This window comes from Chiroxiphia lanceolata, chromosome 4 (genome assembly GCF_009829145.1).
Source record: "Chiroxiphia lanceolata isolate bChiLan1 chromosome 4, bChiLan1.pri, whole genome shotgun sequence".
In the NCBI taxonomy this organism is placed as follows: domain Eukaryota; kingdom Metazoa; phylum Chordata; class Aves; order Passeriformes; family Pipridae; genus Chiroxiphia; species Chiroxiphia lanceolata.
This window is the reverse complement of record NC_045640.1, coordinates 16,107,484-16,130,590: the sequence shown is the minus strand read 5'-3', so window position 1 is coordinate 16,130,590 and position 23,107 is coordinate 16,107,484. Positions and strand designations below refer to the sequence as shown.

General features: G+C 37.7%; 1 protein-coding gene across 5 annotated transcripts; it reads right to left on the bottom strand.

The window, feature by feature from the left end:
* Positions 1-5,716: 5,716 nt before the first annotated feature.
* On the bottom strand, positions 5,717-22,805 carry BST1 (bone marrow stromal cell antigen 1). 5 transcript variants are annotated; one of them, XR_004356875.1, is made up of 10 exons: positions 22,156-22,799; positions 18,305-18,434; positions 17,142-17,277; positions 16,585-16,667; positions 15,403-15,479; positions 14,675-14,767; positions 12,603-12,689; positions 12,054-12,113; positions 10,528-10,678; positions 8,992-9,103 (listed from the first exon to the last, which is right to left on the bottom strand). XR_004356875.1 is itself a non-coding variant. In XM_032686814.1 (9 exons), exons 1-9 carry the CDS (start codon positions 22,323-22,325, stop codon positions 8,989-8,991), a joined length of 951 nt encoding a protein of 316 aa, XP_032542705.1. In that variant the 5' UTR covers positions 22,326-22,805; the 3' UTR covers positions 5,717-8,988. The 5 variants fall into 5 exon arrangements, 2 of the variants coding, with proteins under 2 accessions (XP_032542705.1, XP_032542706.1); XR_004356873.1 differs by having other exon boundaries at positions 8,993-9,103; positions 10,490-10,678; XR_004356874.1 differs by having other exon boundaries at positions 9,018-9,103; positions 10,524-10,678.
* Between the last annotated feature and the right edge of the window lie 302 nt (positions 22,806-23,107).

Sequence of the window (23,107 nt, the reverse complement as noted above, 5' to 3'; positions counted from 1 at the left end):
GATGGCTTTCCATTCTGTGTGTGCCTGTGTTTGTATGGGGTGTGAGTACAGAGCATGGGTTGGAGGGTCCGTGCCCCTGGTGCTGTTGGCTGGAGTGAGCGTGGGTGTGTAGTGATTGTGTGAGTGCTAGGGGACATCAAGCTGGAGGAGCCCCTGAGCAGGTTACATGACTTGGGAGCAAGGGGAGTGAATGGGTCTCTAAGGGCCAGCTCTGGATGTGAGCTGGATGCCTCTAAAGTCAGGAGCTGCGGGACCAGGGATATCCTAGCTGGGTCTGTGTGTGTGACAGATATGCAGGGAAGGAATTAAGAAAGCCAAACCTGAACCAAATTTAAAATTATTGAGGTATGGAGGGGCGCAAAGAAGGGCTTCAACAGGCACATGCAAAGCAGGACAAACACCAAGGAAAAGATGGAGCCACTGCTGAATTGTGTAGGTAACTCTGTCTCAAAGAACAAGATAAAGCAGAGGTGATTCAAAAACTTGACATACTCTTCATTGGCAAGGTCTGTTCTCAGGTCTCCCAGGGCCTTTGTGCCTACAATACACAGGTAGGAGTTTTGGGGAGCAAATTACTACCCATAGTAGAGAAAGATTGAGTTATGGACCATTGAAGCACACTGGTTGAATACAAGTCCCTGTGTCCAGATGAGATACATCTGAGGGTAATAAGGACAAGCTGACTTACATCACTGCAAAGCTGCTCTTGTCTTTGAGAGATGACTCAACCCGTATAATTCTCTGAAGCTATAATTTTGTGATAATGATTTGCAGAATGCTTTTTAGTGAATAATTAATGGAACTAAAGAACTTTATCAGACAGGTCTCCAAAGATACTGGGTTTTTATGGAATTGAAGACAGATGGAAATCTAGCTAATCTTTCCTTGAAGACAATAGCTGAAGTAAACTACATATAAGAGCAAATCTCCAGGTAGCTTAAGGTAGACTGTGAACCCAATGTGCTGTGGAATATTATTTGTGCTGCCTAAATTAGAATTTTAAATGTCCTTGATAAAACCTGTTAGCCCTCAGGTTTTAAAATAAATGCACTCAATATGACTGACTGCTAAAACAGCTAACGATGCTATAAAAATAAAGCTGCCTTTCCAGTTATGCATTAGCATTATGGAATGAAAAAAGGGGACAGTACTATGTATGACAGGCTCTTCCAGAAAGAAAACATTTAGTCATTGCCATTCTTGGAATACTCACAGTATCACTGAATGATTTAGGGATGTGTACAGATTATCTGGTCCCACCACCAAATCATTGCTCAAATCCTGGCTAACTTCAAGATTAGATTAGGTTACTCAAGGTGTCCTTCAGTAGAGTTTTGGAAACCTTCATGGATGAAGAATCCGGAACCTCTCTGGGAAGCCACTCTCATGGTGCCTTTTTTTTTTTTTTTTTTTTATGTTTAAGCAGAATTTCACTTGCCCCTAGTCTTTTCACTGTGCATCCCTGAAAAAAGAGTATGGCTTCATCTTCTTGACAATGCCCTCTAAACAGCAGAAGAAACTATCCCTTCTGGATAACTTTCTGATATTCTTTTGGGAGATTGGTTGCTATAGCATACAGAAGCATCTCATGGAGATCTGTGATGTTCAGGCTTTTACAACAAGGTTTCTGATGCTCATCCACTATTCATTTCAGAAAGATTTTAAGAAATGCTTCCTCTTAGACTAGTATTTTTGGAAGCAATAGATGAGATTAAGGGAAGCTGGGGTAAAGAGTTACAGCATGGCTATGTCAGGATCAATTACTTTTTCTGTGGGTTTTTCCCCCAAAGTTATTTCCATTAGGGATTTGGTAAAGCACAAAAAGTTGTAGAGTCTTCAGTTCCCCTGAGTCCTTGAGACCTAGAGCACGGTCTCTATCTCACCTTATTTTGTTCTTCAAATGTCCTTACTTTCAAATGGGAGATCACAACTGGAGAAAGAAAGGAAGCAAAGGTTATTTTCCTCTCTTCAAACACTCTGTTTTAGTATGGAGGATAAATCCTTTATCAGTAAGTGCTACATTTTCCTGATCAGTAAATTAACAAAATCTTTCTGATTGTCAGGATAGGTAAGATTTATTTGTCTTTGTATGGATCATTATTTCTATTTGCCTATTTTTCCATGAAGTTCTTCTTTTAGCAATGATTCAGGGATGTTTTGAAAGGCTTTTTGATTTGTATGTATGTATGTATAAATAAATCAATCAATCAATAACACACACATATATATATATATATATATTATTTTTTCTAAAAACTTTTCTGATCAGGAATCTTCTACCAAACATCCCATAGAAAACTAGCTCCAATCTTTTATATGTCATTGTTTCACAACAGGCTATGGACACAGCAGAAGAGATGAGAGCTTTTCAAGGCCTACACCACATCTTAATATCCCTGAATTAATGACTTGCTTTCTCCATTAGTGTTGTGCTCTGCTGAAATATCACTGGAATTACTAGATTTTAAGATGCTTCTTTCTAGATTATTTCAATAGGATCAAGTAACTGGTAAGACACACTGACAAGAACATAGATGTACCCTGAGCATTCTCAGAAGTCCTGACATCTGTCCTTCAGCTCAGATGTTTCAAACTGTTCTGCAGTTTTGACTGCCTTACAATTAATAACAATACAATTGGATGGCCACTTAAACCTCATGTCCAGGGAAGAGGTGTTTGGGAACAGCTATTCCTTAATCTTTCTCCACACAGACTTGCACAGTCTAGTTCTTTTCCCTTGTCTATCTGATCAGCACTTGCTTCCCCGCTTGTTGCTGTGCGAGCTCATTGTAGCCAGCTGGAGCCACGACAGCACTGGTGGTGCTGTTTAGTGTGAGACAGGATAACAGACACCAATTACTGATTTTTTTCCTTTGTTTATTGTAAACAAAGATCCCAAAGGGTCCAAAACATTCTCTCTCTTTAGACCAAGCATCTTTCTCCCATTTCCGTGCTTGTTTCCCTTGAGTGTTAGTCCATCTGCTCCTTCCCCTTTGCTTGGAGAGTCTGGCACTCCTACAGGTGCATCCTAAGCTTTGCTGTTCCTGAAGGATTTCCTGCTGGCACCAGTGCTGCTTTTTGTATTTTTCGGTTCCCAATTTCTTTTTTTTTATGCCAAAATGGTGGGTTCGTAACAAAACAAAGACACAGCTGGGGTTTGTGCATTGATTTTGTCATGGAACAAGGTGATGTGCCAATAGACCCCCTACATACAAAAACACTGCTGGTGGGGAGGGAGATGGAGTGGGGACACAATCTATGGAGTAGCTCCAGAACAGCTTGGGGAAACAGATTGCTTCATTCTTCTGTATGACCGTCATCACTTTTTGTTATGCCTTTCTGTTTAGACATGTCAGAAAATTATGTACTAGGCAAACTAAATAAAAACACATTGAAAAACACATTCACAAACACACTGTTTAAAGCACTGCCCTGCAGAGTGGAGACCCTTGTTTAATGAATCATGCATTCAACATGAATCAGGCTATGAAGAAAGTATTTTTTACTTGAGATATATGTAACTTATAAAAAAAAGGAACAGCTACGAGAAGTAAGTGAGACCTATGCCAAAGCTACATCCTATCAGTGAGGGATCTTACCGTGATTTCTGATGCAGCTGCTGTACTTTTCTTGGGCAAAATATTTTTCAAAGTTTAGTTTTAGTGCTGAGGAAAAGCAACTGCAGTCACCCCACCAACTTTCATGAAACTGAGCGCTTGTTTTCTGGCCAGGACTAATTATTATGCTGCTCACACATTCTGAAGAGAAATACCCATCAGGCTCCTATCCCACAGAGGCAGCCAAGGAAACAAAGTTGATACAGAAGTATGGTCTCCGACTCCGAGAGTGTGTAAATAGTACAGTTACTCCTGAAAGAACTATATAGGGTAGATATGCCACTTGGAAAGGATCCATGTGACAGTTCAAAGGTTGAAAAATAAGAAACTTGACAAAGGAGATCCTTCCTGGTTGATAATTATGTAAAATATGATTTTGTATACATGTGTATAAATATTTGTCCGGGATTTGATGCTGTGGCTTCCAAGTTTATTGCTTATGCTTATTGTCCTTAACTACTTTTCGTGTGATGTATGCCACATATTTTGCTTGTCATCACTCCTTTTTCATACTATTCCAGCAGCTCTTTTTTTTATTTAACCCCATGCTAATGGGCAGCAGTGATAGAAAGTTCTGGGTGAGAGCCCAGAGCATAGATTCTGCTTTGTGGAAATATCAGATCTGGATTTGCTTGGTACCTTTTCTCAAAGCAAAGGGAAAAGTCAGAATGAAGCACAACACAGGCCATCATGTGCTACAGTTAGGATTTAATATCACAAGACTAAAATTTCCATGGTATTTCTTATTTCTGCTTATTCCCTTTGCTTGCTGCTCTTCAAAATGGCACAGTATGACTGAGGAGCTCTCCCACATCTGTACCTTGATATAGTGTAGCATATAGAATACCAGAATGCAGAATATAATTTTTTTAGCTCTGCTTTCTTGACTTTACCTGTGGCAAATGAGGTGGAAAAAAAGGTCTTCCTGCAGTTTGGTGGTCCATCATTTGCCAAAGTCTTGATTTATAATTCTGCTTTCTGCCTACAATACTTATATTCCTTGTTAAGTATTTATCCAAGCACTCATGCCTGATGCTAGACTATATCAGGTGTAATCACTAAGAGATGTCCAAGCAAACACAGTTACTGGATTAAAAAATGCTATTTCTTTGTTAAGTATTGTAATTAAGGGTATAACTCAAGGTACTCCAAACGTCCTGGAGGAGTTCTGGAGGATCATCTCTGTCTGCACTTAGGGAATTTACCACAGCTACTGCTTACAGAGCCCAGAGGTATTCCTAGTCAAACAGTCACAAGTAAAAGACTACTTACTTTACTTCACTGCCTGCTACTGAAAGGACGTGTGTACTATAATTTTCTCCTTCATTTTCCTTCTCTTGAACTTCCAACATCATAATTTTCCCATATTCTGCTAAAAATACAAAGTAACTCATCCAGACTGAGATCAGGTTCACCTTTGCTGGAGCTGCAGAGAAAGGGAGAAGGTAGGAAGGGTTGCCCGGGCAGCAAGGACACTCTGCAACCGTGTGAGGGTACATATGTGCCACACTACCAGGCTCCAATTTCCCTCAGCACTCTCCCTGCCAGCCTGCACTGGAACTGCGCTGCTGCAGTAAGGGAATGAGGGTCTTCTCTAAGCTTGCCCTCATAATTTGTAGAAAACTGCAGGAAATCAGATGCCTGCACATTATAAACAAAATTTGGCAGATTATATTCTTCGCCTCTTACATAAAACAGCAAGTAAATTTAGACTGGGCAGAAGCTGGAATTAGGAAAAACTTGAAAATCAAAAAAAACTTGTGAAGTGTTTGAGCCACCCTAACATTTGGCTAAATTAAGATACTGTGCCTCCCCATACTGAGCTATTTTAAACCAAACTTCTTGGCTCTGCTAAAAGCACCCTTCTTCCATTTCACACTGTTGAAGCAAAATACATCAGAATTATTTCTAGCTAATTCAATTGAGAAAGAGCTAGTTTTCATGGAACAATAGGTATTATGAAAATTCTTGAGGTTTCAGGTCACATTTCACTACATTTACGATTGCTGATTGAAAACGTATTCATGTCAGCTGGATATCACATCAAGGCCAATATGACAAAAATAAACACCAGCAGTATAAAAAGGGCAGAGAGGTGATCAAGTTGTCCTTGCTTTATTCTCATAACTTCTTACTCCAGAGCACTCAAGAGTTTGCATTTAAAAATAGACAGAGCAGGTATGAGCAGATGTATACGTATGCATACACATACATGCTGGAGAAAGCAATTACTCTGAGTTCAGCTTTTGTCAGATACAATGACTGGAACACATGTAGCAGGAAAAAAAAGTAAGTTAGGAGGAGGAGTGATTATATATTACATTACATTACATTACATTACATTATATTATATTATATTATATTATATTATATTATATTATATAGGAATGAAGGACGTGACATAACTGAGTTCTTGAATGGTCCACAAAATGGGCAGAGCAGGAAATACTACTGTAGTCTCAGTAGCTTCCACAGGTCTGTCTGCGGAAATGTAGAGCACCTTGTAATGCTCCTGTACGTGATGTTTTCATTGGCCATAAATAGTTGGATATTAACAGATCTACACAGGATTGTGGCATCCAATCAGATTCAAAATGAAGTGATACACATATTGTTTTCATCTGAAATATTTTTTCCCTCGAATTCAGGTCTGGAGACAGCTGTTTTTGCAGTACTTCTAGTACAAGTATGAATGATTGAAATATTTTGAATCTGTATTTGAAGTACCCGAGTGAACATTACCAAGCTTGCATGAGTTTACAGAGAAGGGCAGGTGCCTTTTGGACAGTATGATTTCTCCAAATTTGGCACAGTTGTTACATGAGACATTGTTAACTAGAGCATTTACTGGGTGTTCAAGACAGAACACAGGCACACCTAGCTGATTGTCACCACGTAAGTGTAACGTATATGTGTAAACAGTACTATTCACATCCTTTGTAGATGTAGAAATAAAAAAGATTTGTTCCTGTCTCTCCCTCTCTCTGGGAGTAACAAATGACCTTATTGTTTCTTGCTTTGCTAACACTTCTGCCTCTCTGCTTCTGAGATGCCAGTCACACTGTTCTTTCATGCAGATTAAAAACATTATATTAAATGCAGAACAAACAATTCACACTCAGTTTGAAATGTGCTGCCTCTAAGATCTCAGGAAACCTATGCATCTAGAACTTTGCTTTTTTTCCCCCCTCCCATCTATATTAGTTGGTTAGCCAAAAATCTTTACAGATCTTCCCAATTTTCTCCTGCAACTTTGAGACGCATTATTGAACAGGTATTGGAGAAAAAAAATTGCTGTCTTTGCTACTGAGTTGAAGTAATAGGAAAAGAGGCAAGAACATTAGAAATGAGAAAACACCACAAGAAGTACTGAGTGTGTTGTTCTTGATACAAGGTTATACAGTAAATAACCTCAATTGTTTGAATTGTAGCTATTCTACTTCGTATTTTAATTTTTTTTTTTTTTTCAAAACAGAATTACTTAGCACTTCCTACAGTGTATTTGGTATCATATGTAATGGCCAGAACTGACTGCTGCTGGAGTGGATTGTAGTAGAGGTGAAAAGCTTTCATAAGCTGGAAAGCAAAAGTTGGCCAGCTGGGATGCTTGGCATACAGATGGAAGTTGCCTAAGAGGCACATGGCTTGTGCTTTAAGCTGTTCTCTGAGTCCCCACACACTGTCATGCCCAGGTCAATAGGGAGGCCAACACTAGCCCTGATGATGGCTTGGACACCTAACTGTGAGCCTCATATGCACTATCTCTACAGCCTGTGGCTCAAAATGTGTCATGATGTGACCTGCTGCGGGCAAATAGAAGATTGATCAAAATTGCTTGGATTTAGTTATCTGAGATGTGATTGTGTTACAGACAGATCCCTCTCTTATTATTCTGGCAGCTGCTGTTAAGGACAGCAACAAACAAGCAGTAAAAGTGAGGAGGATGTTGAAAGAACCAATCAAAAGACTAATGTTACAGCATAGATAGGGAACAATTCTGAGGCATACTGCAGCCCAGATTTTCAAAGGTCCGTAACTTCTGATTTCAGTACTTCTGCATTTTCAGTACTTTTTGGGTTTGAAACAGACACAAAAATCCTTCAAGCTGAGGACTAAACAGCTGTGACACAGGCAAACCCAACTATGTGTGTAATATAAAGGGATTTGCATTAAAACCAAATTAAGGATTATTACAGGAATGAAAGCAAGACAAATAAGCAACAACAACATATTTTAGATACAACATTATATAGTTGTATCAGGGAGGATAGGATGTAACAAGGAGTGAAAGGATGTAAATCTACTATGAAGCCCTAAATCAGATTCACTCAGATAACAGGAATATCCTATCCCAGTTTCCTGGCAACCAGCTAATATAAACACAAATAAATAATATAGAAGCTAGCACAGAATGTGCAACAAAATTCTACATAAAATTATTCGCTAGTAGAACGACTATTTTTTTCCTGAAGATTTATGTGGCATCTTGGTAGCTGGATGTTTAGCTGGTAATTTAGAAAAGTATCTAGCTGGAACACTAAGATAATTCACAAAAGTAACTCAAGAAACCTTCAGAATGGCATCTGCTCTCTCCTCAGTATGTTCTGAAGCATGCTGAGTTCACTGCAAGCAGGCCAATGTCTGACTTGGCATGTTCTTGTCTGAATATGATATACCATAAATCACATCATAGTGGAAAAACTGTGGAACTTTCTAGACCTGGTATTTCTGACTATTTGCTACGCAGTGGCCAGGAACAGCTGTGTGGATGACAAAGCAATCAATATCATGTGGTAAAATACTGTATGCAAGTATGCAAGCCAGAATCTTGCTGTACCACAGTTTCAGGTAAGTTTGGCCCAAGTGCTGGACCACTTATGAAAATGAGTTTAATTTTCTGCTGTCTTACCTATTGTACCTTGTATCAAGTGAGAAATCTAAGGTCTCTCCTATCTGAATTCGTATTTCCCTTTCCCAAAACATGACAGTCAGCCACTTAAGTTCACAAGGCCAAATGCTAGGATGTTTTTATAAACAAGTTATCTGTGCGGGTGATGTACAACAGGCATACTTTAATTTTCCTTCTAAAATATGTGAACAGAAAGTATTATTCTTGTTTAATTCTGGAGAACAAAGATAAGAGGAAATAGCAATGTATTTCTTCTAATCAAGAGAAGGAAATGAAGGGTGAGGCTTTCTAGCATCAGCAGGTTAATTTTTGATACTAAAAGAAGTTGGTATCTAGTATGCAAGGTTTTAATATGCAGGTTTGCCAGTCCTAGATGCAGGATGAAACTGCAGTTAGAAATTAGTTGAAGGCAAATTTATAGTCAGCTAAGGCAAACAGAGGATATGGAATCATTTGATTAACTTAGTACACTAAAGCAAATCTGAACAAAAAGCCTACAAAAGAAACAAACATGAGCTTGTTCCAGCTGCCTCCTCTGTCTGAAGATATAGGTCCTCTTTGTGCTGCTGGTGCAGATCTGAGGAAGAAAAAACAAACAGGATGTTCACAGCACAGAGCTGAGTTAGGATTCTTTTAAATATCAGGGGTTTGTTGCCAAGGATGAAGTTCGTGGTCCAAGTGCTAAACTAGAAGTTTCTTCATATGAGCTAGGCAACAGATTCTCTCTGGCTGTCATGATTTTATAAACTAAGTAGCTTTGGAATATCCTGGGAACGCTCCTTTCTACCTTTACACCTGAGCCTTCTTGCCTCTCCCCCTTCATTTACTCTCTCTGGCCTTATGCTTGGGATTTTATAGAGCTCTTCTAGGCAGCAATGGTCCTGTAGGACTGTATTTTCACAGCATTTGATACAGCAGTATCCAGATCCATTTCTAAGTCTCTCTGACATTGCAACAATGCAAGTAATAAATACCACTACTAATACCTTGCATCTGGCTTCCTTCCTGCTTATGTTTGTAAGCCATCTATGCCATCTAGTGGTTAGTTTTTACTTACAAGTTTTCTTCAAAAGTCAGGGTGTCAACTAAACAAGCCAAAGTCCAAATTTGACTCAGCAAAAACAAAATTCAAGTCTGGAGAGGAATTGAGGGGCACTACCAATACCCAAGAAGCCCCAAGTACATTAAAGCACATTCTAGGCCATCCCTCTGCTACCCTGACCCATCCCTCTCCTTTGCTATGCCAGTGTAACAGGAGTTGTGGTGACATAAAAAATGACTTGCCCAACTCTGGTAGTTTTGGGCTTGAGACACTATTCTCTGTAGGGTAAGAATGCAGCTATCAGCCTTGTAACAGCAAAAATGCCTCAGGAAAGGGGATGCAGCAGAGCCTGCATGCCTGTTTCTCTGAGTACACTGAGTGTACACTGAGCGCACACACTCTGCAAGGGAAACCTTTTCCTAACAGATACATGCTCTTCATAGTGGTACCCCTAAGGTCCAGACTGCTCCCATGTCAGTTAATGAACCATCACATCCCTCCACAGAAAAAACATACCTAAGAAGACAATCATCAAATAATTTGTACGCATTTGCTTAAGACTTTGTGAAAGGGCAGTTAATTTCAATGGAGATGTTATTGCAGAGAAGTAAGTGATTTGGGGAACAGTGTTAAGTATTCATTGGCTTGAAGCACTTTAGTTACTTAAATTTCAGGGAGAGGCAATGATAGTTTAGCATTCTGATTGGGAAGCTCTGTCTTGATTTGGGATAGTGCAGATATGAAGTAAATCAAACCTATTACAGTGCCATGCATACAGGAGGGAATAGCATGCTCAGGAAGGAAACAAGCAAGGAAAGTTTTCCTAAGGAGATTGATCACATCTGAGTTGGTTAATAATTATCCCACGAGAGCATGAGACTGATGCTTAGAAAATGCCAGTTATTATGTTACTTTAAGTACCGGCATGGATGGAAGAGAAGGGGTGGCTGCTTACATACTGCAAGCACTATGTAGTAATACTGCAGAACTGGTATGCTCATCCCTTAGTTGAAAAGAAAAAGACATTAATGGTTTCCATAAGCCTTCTCATCCAGGTTTTCTCAGCTGAGGAACATACACCACAAAACTTTGAGGGAAATGGTTTAAAACCTGGGAGAGGAGAAAAATCTTCTGTTAAGAGGTCACAATATTATATTTTTTTAAGTCCTGTAAAGTGCTTTTTCCTCCAGTTTGTTAATATTGTCACTACATTTACAGCTATGATTTTTAATGGGATAAATATACTTCCCTTTGACATGTGAACCAAAGCCTTACCATTCAGTGGCAGAACAGGGAAACCCTATTTTAATCCACTGTGCAAGTGGCATTTTGTAACAAACAAAAACCTTAATGGGACTGGAAGCCTGTCCTATGATCTACTGCCTAGAAGGAGTCTGTTTTCATAATATTTATAAGTTGGAGCTAGGATATAATTTGGATGTGAGAAGATGAGTTGCATGACAAGATGAGTAAAAGTTTACAGTGACCAGCAACAACAGAGTACTCACTTTCTCTGTAAGGGTGCATTAAAAGCTGAACATATGTTACTGAGAATGCTATACATCTACTTTTCTATGCTGCATGAAGCACTACTGCCCCTCCCCAGAGGGAGGCAAGCAGCACTTGCACCTCTCTTGTCATAACTGGGGACAGCAAGTAAGATCTTTCATAGCAGAAGTTCAAGTAGATACAACAAGTTCATGTATCAAGTAGATACAACAAGAACAAGAAGTTCATGTGTACCTAAACATGTAACAGCATATAGATTAAGAAAACTAGTCACAATTGAAAACAGCAATCTTTACTGTAAATCACTGAAATACATAATAAATTATCTTAATTCTCTTTATATAATAAATTAAAATAATTATAAGATGGGAAAATATTAAAAGCTAGTTTTGGAATGATGATTGCTAACTAAAAAAGTTGTGTCTTGGATGTAAACTGCACCTCTGCAGATACCCTACTAGGTAAGGCCCAAGGTAAATGCATTGGGCCCAAGCTAAATACGTTGAAATATAGAAATTGAGTTTCATACAAAATGGAAGATGGAAAAGAAACTTCCTCAAAATTTAGACCTCTAGTTCCAGCAGCTGGAGAAATGTGCTGTCATTTGACCTACAATTTCATTATTCAAGGAACAATATTAATAAAGCAATTTCAAATTTGTAGTAGATTTTGCACCAAAACAGTGATATGTACAAACTTCATTCATGCCATGAATCATATACAGTGTTACTGTGTGATTGATGAGAACTCATTAATCCCTAATTTTGAACAGCAGGTGCTCACAGACCATTCTGTACAATTTGCAAAGAGAGACAGCTTACTCAAGGCACAGTAAGTAATAAATTGAAGAATACTGTATATTTTATATTGATGATCTATAATAGATGGTAGAGGTTGGATCTGTTGAACTGTTGACTTCTGCATTGTTTATTTGATTGTAAGGACACTGAGGATGGATTGAACTTCTTTTACTTACGATGGGACAGCACACTTAGAATTATCAGGATAATCCAAGCAGAGTAAGAACACTACAGACCTGTGAAGATATCAATTTATTTAGTATTTTTCAGGCAGAAAACGGAGGAAAACCAATGAAAAAAATGAAACAAACTCACAGTATTGTCATGTCTAAAGCTTCCCTTCAATTAAATTTTCTTAAAATCTACTGGGAATAACTAGAGCTGTGAATCCTACTATGAATATCTAATAATCCTGCAGACATGCAATAGTGGTTTTAACTGGTGCTTAGATTTTCAATCCAAATAAAGATTTTACAGTGAAGTGGAATATGAGGCCATATTCTGTGTCTGATATTGAGTACAATGTTTCATCTAATTATACAATACAATGTAGTGTTTTGCTCAATTCACAGGCAAAAAAGTCTAAAAAATGTGACATCGCCCCTCCAACATATCAGTCTCTCCTGAAGACACAACATTAATGGCATTAAAGTATTGAAAAGTAAGAATCAAATAGATAAGGTACTTCTGCAAATACACCATATTAATAAAGGATTTTCACTTACTTGTAATTGTCAGTGCACGTGACATTATAACCAAGGGTTTTCAGCCTGGTTTCTAATGTCTTTACACTGCGGATTCCACAGGAATCTCTGTGAGAGAGGATTTCAGTATTACTGCAAGTCTTTTGTTATATAATTTCCTTTACAGAACTTGATGGAATTAGTAAAGTAAATCCCCATTACTTTGCCTCTTCTATATTCCATAGCACCTCCAGAATAACGGTGTACATTGCTAATTGTAATGTTTCATTTACTTACATTACAGTTGTCTCACATTTTATACTTAGTTTGCAGCCTACAAGATTAGTTTCAACCAGTATAGCATTTTCAGATTCTATTAACCAATAATCCCACCTTTAACATTTGACTAGACAGAAAAAGAGCTAAATAACTTTGTAAAACATTAAATGTTTCATTTGCAATATTCTTTGGTAACTATTTAGGTAGTGCTAAAGTTGATTCTACCTGTCTTTATAATTGGTTATAATAAAACAGAATTATAACCTGTTGGTTATAACAAAACAGAAATACTCTTTTTGTTAGAGGTTTGTTCTCTCTCTTGAATATTGAACAATAGAAAAACACAGAGAATGAAAAAACCCAGAAACAATCCTAAATACAGCTTCTGTTTCTAGCACTGATTTTTAATTTGTGGTCCAATCAGCATAAGAAAGTTTAGCATAGTACAGAACCTGTTGAGACCTCTAAATTTGCACCAACATAAAGTATTAAGGCTAGTGTTACTTATCTGCTGATATGCAGACTGCAGAAAACATATGGGGACCAATAAAATAATTGTAGAAAGCAATTAATAAAAATCTACAAAATTCCATGCATCCATTAACTGAAAGATAAATTAATCTTCAGCGTTTGTCTTTACTTTTCTTTGTAGTATGGGCAACTTTTGGAAAGATGAGCTGTATGATTTTTTTCCTCCCAAAGGGTTTCATTCTTTGATTTAGAGAGGAAGGCTGAACTGTGCTTTGTAGACTCCACAGCACTGGGGTAAAATACGTTGTCTGGGTTGGCCATGCCAAAATTGAATGTAAAAGAAGCAGAAGGAGATAGCAAAGAGCAGAGACGAGATGTGAAAGGGAAATGACACAAAATGAATGGGTGCAACCAAAAACCATTGAATAGCAAGAACAGAAGCCTCATGCTCCCGAGAATGCAGAGGATACCTGGGATTCAGACACATGTGGTGGATATGGTGACATCTGAGTCCATTTCTCTGGCCCTCTTCAGCCAGGGCAGTTTTAAGACCAATGAAGTGTCCCCATGTTAAATTGCAGGGACCCTGCAAAACTGACTTCCTCTGTTCTGTACCCCCAATTCATCTATGTACACTTGCAGGGACTCCCACAAAAGCTATAATGAACAGACTATTTAATTCTTCCTTTAATCAGTGCCAAACAAGGCCTAATTTCAAGCCTAATGATTTAATTTTTTTAACTTCAGAATCTATTTTCCATTAGGTTTCAATTGAAAATTGTCACTTAGTCTTTGGCTATTTACCAACAGACAATTCTGTTCTGACTGATCTGTTTTATTTGTTTATTATTTATTCATTTGTTTTAATTAATTTACCAGCAAAATTAGACATTTTTAAAGTCTACATTTTATTACTGGATTAATTATTGAGAGAAAAAGAGCCCCCTGTTGGCATTTATCTGTTTCTACAAATTTTTCAAATACTTAGGTGAAAATGAAAAGAATGCATATGGCAAGGTGAAAGAAATATCTCTTGTCAGCACTTAATCTGAAATTCAGATTGACTCTTAGTAAAACTGTACAAGTTATATCTTCACTGAAGGTCTGAGATCCAGAGATCCACACACACAGATCTAACCAAGAGTTGACTACAGATCAAATATTAAAATTTATTTATATTTTGTCTAATTCTGGTATTTCTGTACTCTTTAGGAATGGCAGCCTGTGCCTTTTGTGTTCATGAAAGCATCTAAAATACTTCAGTCTAAGTGCTATGCAAATATAATCAAACGGAAAGACAAGGTGAAATTTTAAAGACAGGTCCAAAAGGGAGAAATTAAATTTTTGTTGAAAATTTAACTTACAGATCTGGTCCTTCAATATCATCCACAACCCAAATAACAATTTGTGAGATTTTGTCTTTCTGGAGATTAGGTATTTCATAATCTGCAAAAAAACTGATTCAAGAAAAAAAAAATTTAGAACCATAAAGAACATGACAATTAATTAGTCTTTTGTACTTTACACTAATGAAGGCTCTGATCCTGCTGTAGCATATAGGCTTGCTTGACTTTATGTCTTCTAAATACAATCGGGCTCAACACAGATTAGAAAAATATGATCCATATTCTGAATGTCCTCAAAGGTCAGGAAATAGCAGGACAAAAAACTTTCCCTATAGAATTTACCAAGTTTGCTCTAGGCCTGACAGAAATTACAGTCCTTGTAACAATACCCTCTCCTTGGACATGCTGCTGAAAAGAAATTTTGTAATGCTCACCTTTTGGAAGACATAAACATTTTGCCACAGAATGTTGACTGACTTGAAGGCAGTTTTCAAAGAGCATTCATCCTGCTTGCTGCAGCAGTTTGTAAAATGCAGGAGTCAAAAGTATTATTTCCATCAATTTCATATTAATTCCTTCAATTAGGGACAATTAAGAATTGTCCTCACAACTGAACAGACTTTGATGCATGAGGCTCTTTCAGCTACATTTCCTATGCTTTTTGCAGCAGAAGACCCAAACAACTGGCTGACTTTTTTTTTCTTTTGTAGTCATTAGACTTTCTACACATAAATCAGTTTTCTTACCTTGGCTGTGGATAAGCTCCTCCGACTGCAGAACCATTCAACAAGACATGTATCTCCCCTGAACTGTGCTTCGCATACTGCAATACATAACAATGTTTTCCAGAACTCATCTTACAGATTTTTTACAGAATCACAGAATCACAGAACATGCTGAGCTGGAAGGGACCCATAAGGATCATTGAGTCCAACTCTTGGCCCTGCACAGGACCATCCCAAAGAGTCACACCATATGTCTGAGAGTATCATCCAAATGCTTCTTGAACTCTGTCAGGCTTGGTGCTCTGACCACTGCCCTGGGGAGCCTGCCCAACCACCCTCTGGAAGAACCTTATTCTAATATCCAACCTAAACCTGCCCTGACGCAACTTCAGGCCATTCCCTTGGGTCCTGTCACTGGTCACCACAGAGATCAGTGCCTGCCCCTCTTCTTCCCCTCACAAGGAAGTTGTAACTGCAGTGAGGTCTCTCCTCAGTCTCCTCTTCTCCAGGCTGAGATCAGCTGAGATCAAGTGATCTCAGCTGCTCCTCACATGGCTTTCCCTGTAGGCTCTTCACCATATTTGTTGCCCTCCTTTGGACTCTCTCTAATAGCTTAATATCTTTCTTATATTGGGGTGACCAAAACTGCACACAAAACTATTTTATTGCAAGCAACAATGACTAAAGAAAGAATTTTATCAAGAAGAATATCAGAACTGCAAAAATACTACTACACCAGCACCCTAGCAGATCATTTCAGGAGAAAGGACAGGAACTAAACAGCCAGTGGATTAATTCAATTAATTAAGCTATTTTCTCACACCTATAAATAGTTTCTTCAGCACAGGAAGAAAGCATTTTAGCAATCTGTGTTGGGTTTGATCTGTGAATAAAGGGTTGACAGCAAAGCTGTCAAATATCACTTTGAACCTGCAATTAGCAGACAACTATTGTGCTTATTGTGCTTAGTATATGATTTATATTAACAACGCTAACACAGAATTTTAACACATTATCTAGCTAAGGTGAAAGTTAGGTTCCTCTTGCTAAAACACTGTATTCAGTCTAAAACAGTGTATTTGTATCAGAAGAAATAACCTAGCAGAGTTACAGGCTTAAAGCTGTTTTGAGCTGGCAGTGTTTTCCTGAACCACCCAGGACACGCTGGCTAATTCATGAAGTCAGCACTAATGCACTATTTACAGTGATTGAGGCCATCCTCCAGAAAGAATCCACTGCATTGGTTTCACATTCCATCGTAGTAGGGCAGGATTCATAGTCCAGTCCTGTAGGAAGGCATGTGATTTGTGCTATTAGAGAGATGATAATGACTGTAAAAAGGGAGTTTAGAAAGGAAGTAAATTTATTTGCTCATTACTCACTGAACATACAACATAGTTTTTGACATGACACTGGAAGCTTACTATTGTACTTTTTCAATAATTTTACATCCTTTGCAGTTTACACAAACAGTGACATTCTGTGGATTCAGAAGTTTGTTTGAAATGGATCTAACTCTATTCCTGGAGCAGAGAGCTCCAGGTTCAGAGAATTGAGAAGGTGGTTTACCTCCACTGTAGCACTGTTTAGATTTCACTGTGTGCTCCTCGACTGCAATGTTAAATATTCAAATGATACCAGAGTGAAGCTATCCCTAATTTTTCACCAGATAAGAGCAAAATTAGCTTTTGCAGAACACAGCACTCAGTCTCCATTGTGGTTTTACAGATAAATGTTTAATATAGCACTCATTATCTTACCAGAGCTGTTTGCCTGCCCACACCAGTTTAGGAAATCTCCAAAGAAGCCAAACAGGGTATCACCCACAGACATGTAGCGACGTCCTCTGTTAGCAAAGCTATTGACTAGTAGCTGATTATTTTCCCAGAAGAGAGACTATATAAAAATAGGGGGAAAAAAAAAAAGAAGATAGGTACTGACACTTCGGTGTGGACACAATGAGATTATCGGGTGTTGAAACAGTTTAAAACATGTTTTGGTATTTCTTTCAAAATCAACTAATAACCGGAAATGTTAGCTTGTCTTTAGAGGAACAAAGTTTTTATTTTATAGAGGTGTAAATTCCGATCTCTAGAGACTTGAGGAACACTCATACCCTGATGGGAAGGGATATAGACCTATTTTGAATGCAGTTAGGCCTAGCTTTGCCTGTCTCAGCAGGCAGGTTTAGGAAAAGGAGGAAAAAGGGAAGACAAATATTTATAAGCCAGATATATGTTGCCAGAATTCTCTGACATTGCTATGTTGGCTTATGGTGTGAAAAAATCATACATTTTGCTGTTATTTCTGTGTTTGCGAAACTCTTCAAGAATTAAGCTATGTTGACAGGAGTATTTGTTGGTTTAACTCATAACATTTAGAGATGAGGAATAATTGTGCTGAGGAAAAACTGCTTTAAAGTACAACCTGTCTCTTGCACAATCACAGTTCTCTGCAACTGCCAGCACATCAAACCCTGACTGTTTTCTGGCATATAACAACATCTTATCTCATTTCTGTTTATGTTTGTTTTGTGTGTCAATGTTTAACATGTCATTGCCACGAGATTTGGCTGTGAGGAGTAGAAGCAAAAGATGACAGCAGGTACACCCTTTGCAGGCAGAGCACCTAACTTGAGGAAAAGTAGAAGTTCAGGGACTATGTCAGAGCACCCAGCACAGCAGGAAAAATGGAGGATCCTTGTAGTATAAAAGGAGAGAGGTTGCTGAGAAGCTACTGCATAAAATAAATGGAGCCAAACACATTGAAAAATGCTATGAAGTCTGAGACTACTTTTTAAACTACAGACAGGCCAGAAAGAATGACTCACAAGTCAGCCAGATAATGACTCTTGGTCAATTTTGAACTGTGTCATAGAAAAACTGTTGGATATCTAAGGACAGTTAACATAAATAATCATTACCTTGTCAGCTGGAATTGTGTGCAATGACAGGTTGATAAATAATTCATAGTCCTCAGGTAGAATGCTGCAAGGATCCTTGTTAATAAATGCACTTTTAAATGCTTCCCATATCTCTGAACAATTCTTCTCACTGTAATCATTGAAACAAACAAACAGCAGAATTGTTTTTTCAAAGTGGAGTAAGAAAGTAATCTGTTCCCAACTTCTTCAAATTCCCACATTAAAATATCTGTAAGGTTAAGACAGAAAACTGAAGTCAGGGTGGTAAAAAAATCGTAGGTCAGGAAGAGTGTATAGATCTTGTCTTTTTCTGACTCATAACTGCAGCAGATTAGGAGGAAGTAGCAAGGAAAATATTATCATTTGCAGTGTGGAATTAGAAACACATCGTAATTCAACAAAAATCTTCATAGGTAGAGTATATACAGCAAGCTTGCTATCCAGCACTGTAGAAATAGTAAAGAAAACAGCTTTCTTTGAAATTTTTCAGATTCAAAAAGCCATTTCAACTAAACCATTGCTAAATATGTAAAACTACTGGAATGCCCTATTACTCCCAAAATGTCAGATTCAAGTGCAGGAGGAGTTACTGAAAAAGTTTCAATGGTAGAATAATGGTTTTGACAAAGAGATGCCTTGTGTGCATAGGCCCTAGGACTGTGCAGCTTTACCTTGCTGGAATGAGTTCAGTGACCAGTGTGGAACTGCGTGGAACACACTGTCACTAGGCAGTAGCTACAAGAATATTGTTAGCATTCAGCATTTAAAGTGCTCGTGAAAGGAGGCCTGAAACAAACTGCTGCACACTCCAGCAGTTCCCTTCTGCCAGCTCTGCCTTGGGGACAATAATCTCCCAAGGAAGAACAGGATAGGCTATCTAGGGATGAAAGTGTCCTATCTCTCTGGATTTTCAAGATCTCATCTGTCACAGATCTGAACCTGCCTGTAGTAATTAAAAAGGGAATTCCTGCTCTCATCACTTTTCCACAGTACCTTTCCCATGTAACACTGTAACAAGGTTTATGCCAGGAACTCGCTGCACAACAGAATAATTATTTTAAATGCATACAGCACTCCTAACATGAACAGCTGTAATTGCAAAGCTCTAGCTTAAACAACAGTAGTCCAGACAAGTAAATCAAACTTTGCCATTAGAGAGTTTTGCTCATTTAATGTCATCCATAGACAGCAGGGTTTTGGCTGGCACAGATTCCTTAAGGAGACACTTTAAAGGACTCCTTGTGATGAGCTATGCAGCTACCACAAAGGAAATGTACCACAAACTCTCTTACAGTAATCTCTGGTCATGATTCCAACAACTATATAATAGTTCCCTATATATCATAAGGAGATATGGATTTTTATCCAAAAATATTCAGTGATGCAATATGATCCTTGATCAGTAGTTTCAAGGTTTAAATAGATTTATTTGATAAAAGGATTTGTGCCCTATTTCTGATTTCAAGCTGCTATACTTCAGCTTCTGACAACTGTGTATATTTCTGTCTTATTTTGCTAAAGAGCTTTCCGCTGTAAGCACTCACTCATGCCAGTACTTGTAAGTTATGATCAATGAAACTTTTAATATCTTTCTTGACAGTTGAATCTTGCAGTAAATTCCTGGTTAATTCACATACTGCATTTTTTTTCTTCATGACTTCTCATCCAGGTTTGAACAACCCGTAAATCAAAAGGATTATTCTGCTCTGATACTCAAAATTTCTTAGCTGGCAAAAATACTTTTTGAAACTACAGGGTGGGGAAGGAATACAGTTCAGGACAATTCCTTCTAATCTCAATAGACATTAATGAGTCCTATTAGACTTATTTCATACTAGTCAGTTAAAAAAATTGTTTTCAAAACTTCCATGATATATTACAAATAAACACGTGTGGAGAAAAAGCACTACAGGAACATTTTTGTTATACAGTATGCTCCTGTTAGAAAATTTCAAATATGATCTTTGTTCAAATTCCTCACTTCTACATGACAACAGCATTTTGTAAAATGCATCCTTTACCTGCCATTTTGCATGTTATAACATAAGAGAAAGTTTTTCTTATGTTTTTATAAACATCTTTACATTTTAACTACGTTGCAGTGTAAAGACATGCCTTGCTAGCTTCCTTTATCTTAGCAAAGCATTTTTAGAGAATTATTGTATTTGCACATAAATTCAGAAGCAAAACATATCCAGGTGGTCGTGCCTCTGTAAAAGCCAGCCTGGGGGCAACTAAGAAACAGACAATGAACAGAAAGGGCTATAAATAATTAGAGTATCTGCTTTGCACCTGTGCAGTATGAAATTTTCATTTTGTTTGGATTACATTATTTGCTTATAGACCTCATGGAAAGAGAACCCTCCTCCACATTATATGAAATTAATTGTGTAGCTCTTCTTTTTATAATGTCAGTTTTGGTCTTAATTCAGGAAAGTGGTCCCAATGGCCTGCCTGGCTTCATGCTATCCTGAACAAAAAGACTTTGATGAATGTGTTCAGATTGCTCAATTTTAAAATTATATTGTGAAAATGTCACAGGAATTAATTAGATCACAATACTATCATAAACATGAGACATATAGAAATACTTTCAAGAATATTGCATTTAAAAGTCCAAATCAGTTAATGATAAAGTTATATTTCTATCCTTTATGTTGCTCATTTTAGCATATTATATATTATTAGTCATGTTCTGTTTCAGATATAAATGAAGTGACATCTGTTAAGTCCAATAGGAATTCTACCTATGTAGAGCCTACTGCAAGATCAGACTACCTACACAATTGTTAACTAAATTTACATATTTTATATAATATATATTATATATATATTATATTGTAGATATGTAGAAATCTATAGTTAAAGTTTATTTGTACCTTCCACTGTGACATGTTTATAAATTTGCTGAGCTTGAACTGTTCTGCTGAAATTCTAGTACTGTGTTATTTACATTAAGGTGATTTCTTCTTTCATGAGGAACCTGAAACAAATTGCTTCTGATAAGCTAATAATGTTATTGGGCAGAAATGTGTAGTTCTGCCTTTGTTAAAAGCCACCAACCTGTATCTTCCTCTTTTGCAACAGAAACTGAAAAAGGGATGTTGGGGGAAGGAGGTGATATTTGCAATATAATCTAGCCCTGTTTCAGACAGCAGCAATTCATTGTGTAACCCAGCCAGGACCCCTCTGCAAATACCTCTTCAAACTACTAGGACAAAATTTTAGTTGCAGAATAAAGGGCTGAACTCCAGGAGACTGTTCCTAATTTTTTTCCCTTTTTATGGAAGCCCTTACAAGGGAAGGAAGACAGAAAAAGTGCTCAAAGTGTTTGATTTACCTCCAGTTCTGTATAATTGATACAGCTATCAAAATCTCATGGATAATCCTACTTGAGCAGTTGATTACTACTGATTTTTTCAAGTGGATGAGCTAAACAGTTTCCTGTTTAATCCAGTACCACAGGATAGCTGTAAAGTGAGGTGTTTCCCTTCTTACACCACCTGACATACAAGGCATGCAAGGTAAAGCTGATCTTCGCAGGAGCACTGTCAGATTTGATACTTCAGGCACATTATCTCTGCCATCTCTGTGTGGTGTTCTCCTTACAGAACAGTAAGGGGGGGAGAAATGTGAAATAAAAAATTGCAGGATTAAAAATCTTGCCTTAATTACACTACTTTACTTAAAATATGACATCTGTAAAAATTCATTTTTTGTTTCCAGGCAGCTACAAGCACGTTGGCTGCAATAGGATCACTGTCATGGCTAGAAGCATAACATCAGGCTTCTGATTAATAACTATTTTGTACAGAACATAAAAAACTAATCCAGAAACAATCAAAACTTACCCAACAGTAGGATTCACAATTCTAATATAATCATAGCATCTTCCAATGGCAATACTTTCCAGGTTTTGAGTTGTACCTTCACCTTTCCATTTCCTTCCCTGCACTTCTGAGAAGCTGTTCATAAACAGAACAGACACAAGTAAAAGAGGCAAAAAAAGGCTCATCATCATGATTCTTGGCAATCCAAGTTCTTAAAAAAAAAAGGGGGGGAATAAAAAAAAGAAGAGAGTTAAATGATACAATCTAAAAGGAAACCGGCAGGCTTAACATTTAAGATTGTCAATACAAGCTCCAGCTCTAGCTCTGTACACAAAAGTTTGGAGGAAAACAAAACCTTGCTGGGAACTGTAACTCAACTGTTTCCTGGAACGATTGCAGCACAGGGATACATCACTTCCTCATGTCTACACTGCTCCCTACTTTAGAAAAAAAGAGACTTTCAAGGCCATCTGGTGATAACTAAGGAGAATTGCAATATATTTCAGTAAAGTGAGGAAAAAAACCCTTACCACTTCAGTACTTACGATGCCTTTGGTTCACTTAATAGTCATTGCTGTGCTACACCTTCCTAAACCATCACAAGTGCTTGCAAGCAACATGTTTTAAACAGTTTCTTTTAATTTTAAAAGGATTATACTTTTTGCACATATTTCTCTAATGGCTGAAAAAAGCGCTGAAATACATATCAAGAAAACAAAAAAAAATATCTAAAATATGCCAGTATAGCAATGATAACATAAATATCCAAGTCCTTGTGATCTTGTATCACACATAAGGGTAAGATTAGTCAGCTTTTTTTTCCATCTCTCCCCTGGATACTGAGAGCAACATTTTGGTGTGATGATATTTGTATCATGTCTTCATGAACAAAACAAGAAGCAAAAGGATTAAGACACATATCCTGTGCACTAAACAGATCTCTTCAACTTCTGCTTACTGTTATTCTCCTCCA

Coding starts and splice junctions, on each gene's coding strand:
- BST1 (XM_032686814.1), bottom strand. CDS start 22,325: ATGATGATGAGCCTTTTTTTGCCTCTTTTACTTGTGTCTGTTCTGTTT. Junction 15,480..16,584: donor GGAGGATGGCCTCAATCACT/GTAAATAGTGCA, acceptor TATGTATTGCAG/TATGCGAAGCACAGTTCAGG. Junction 14,768..15,402: donor GGAGCTTATCCACAGCCAAG/GTAAGAAAACTG, acceptor TTCTTGAATCAG/TTTTTTTGCAGATTATGAAA.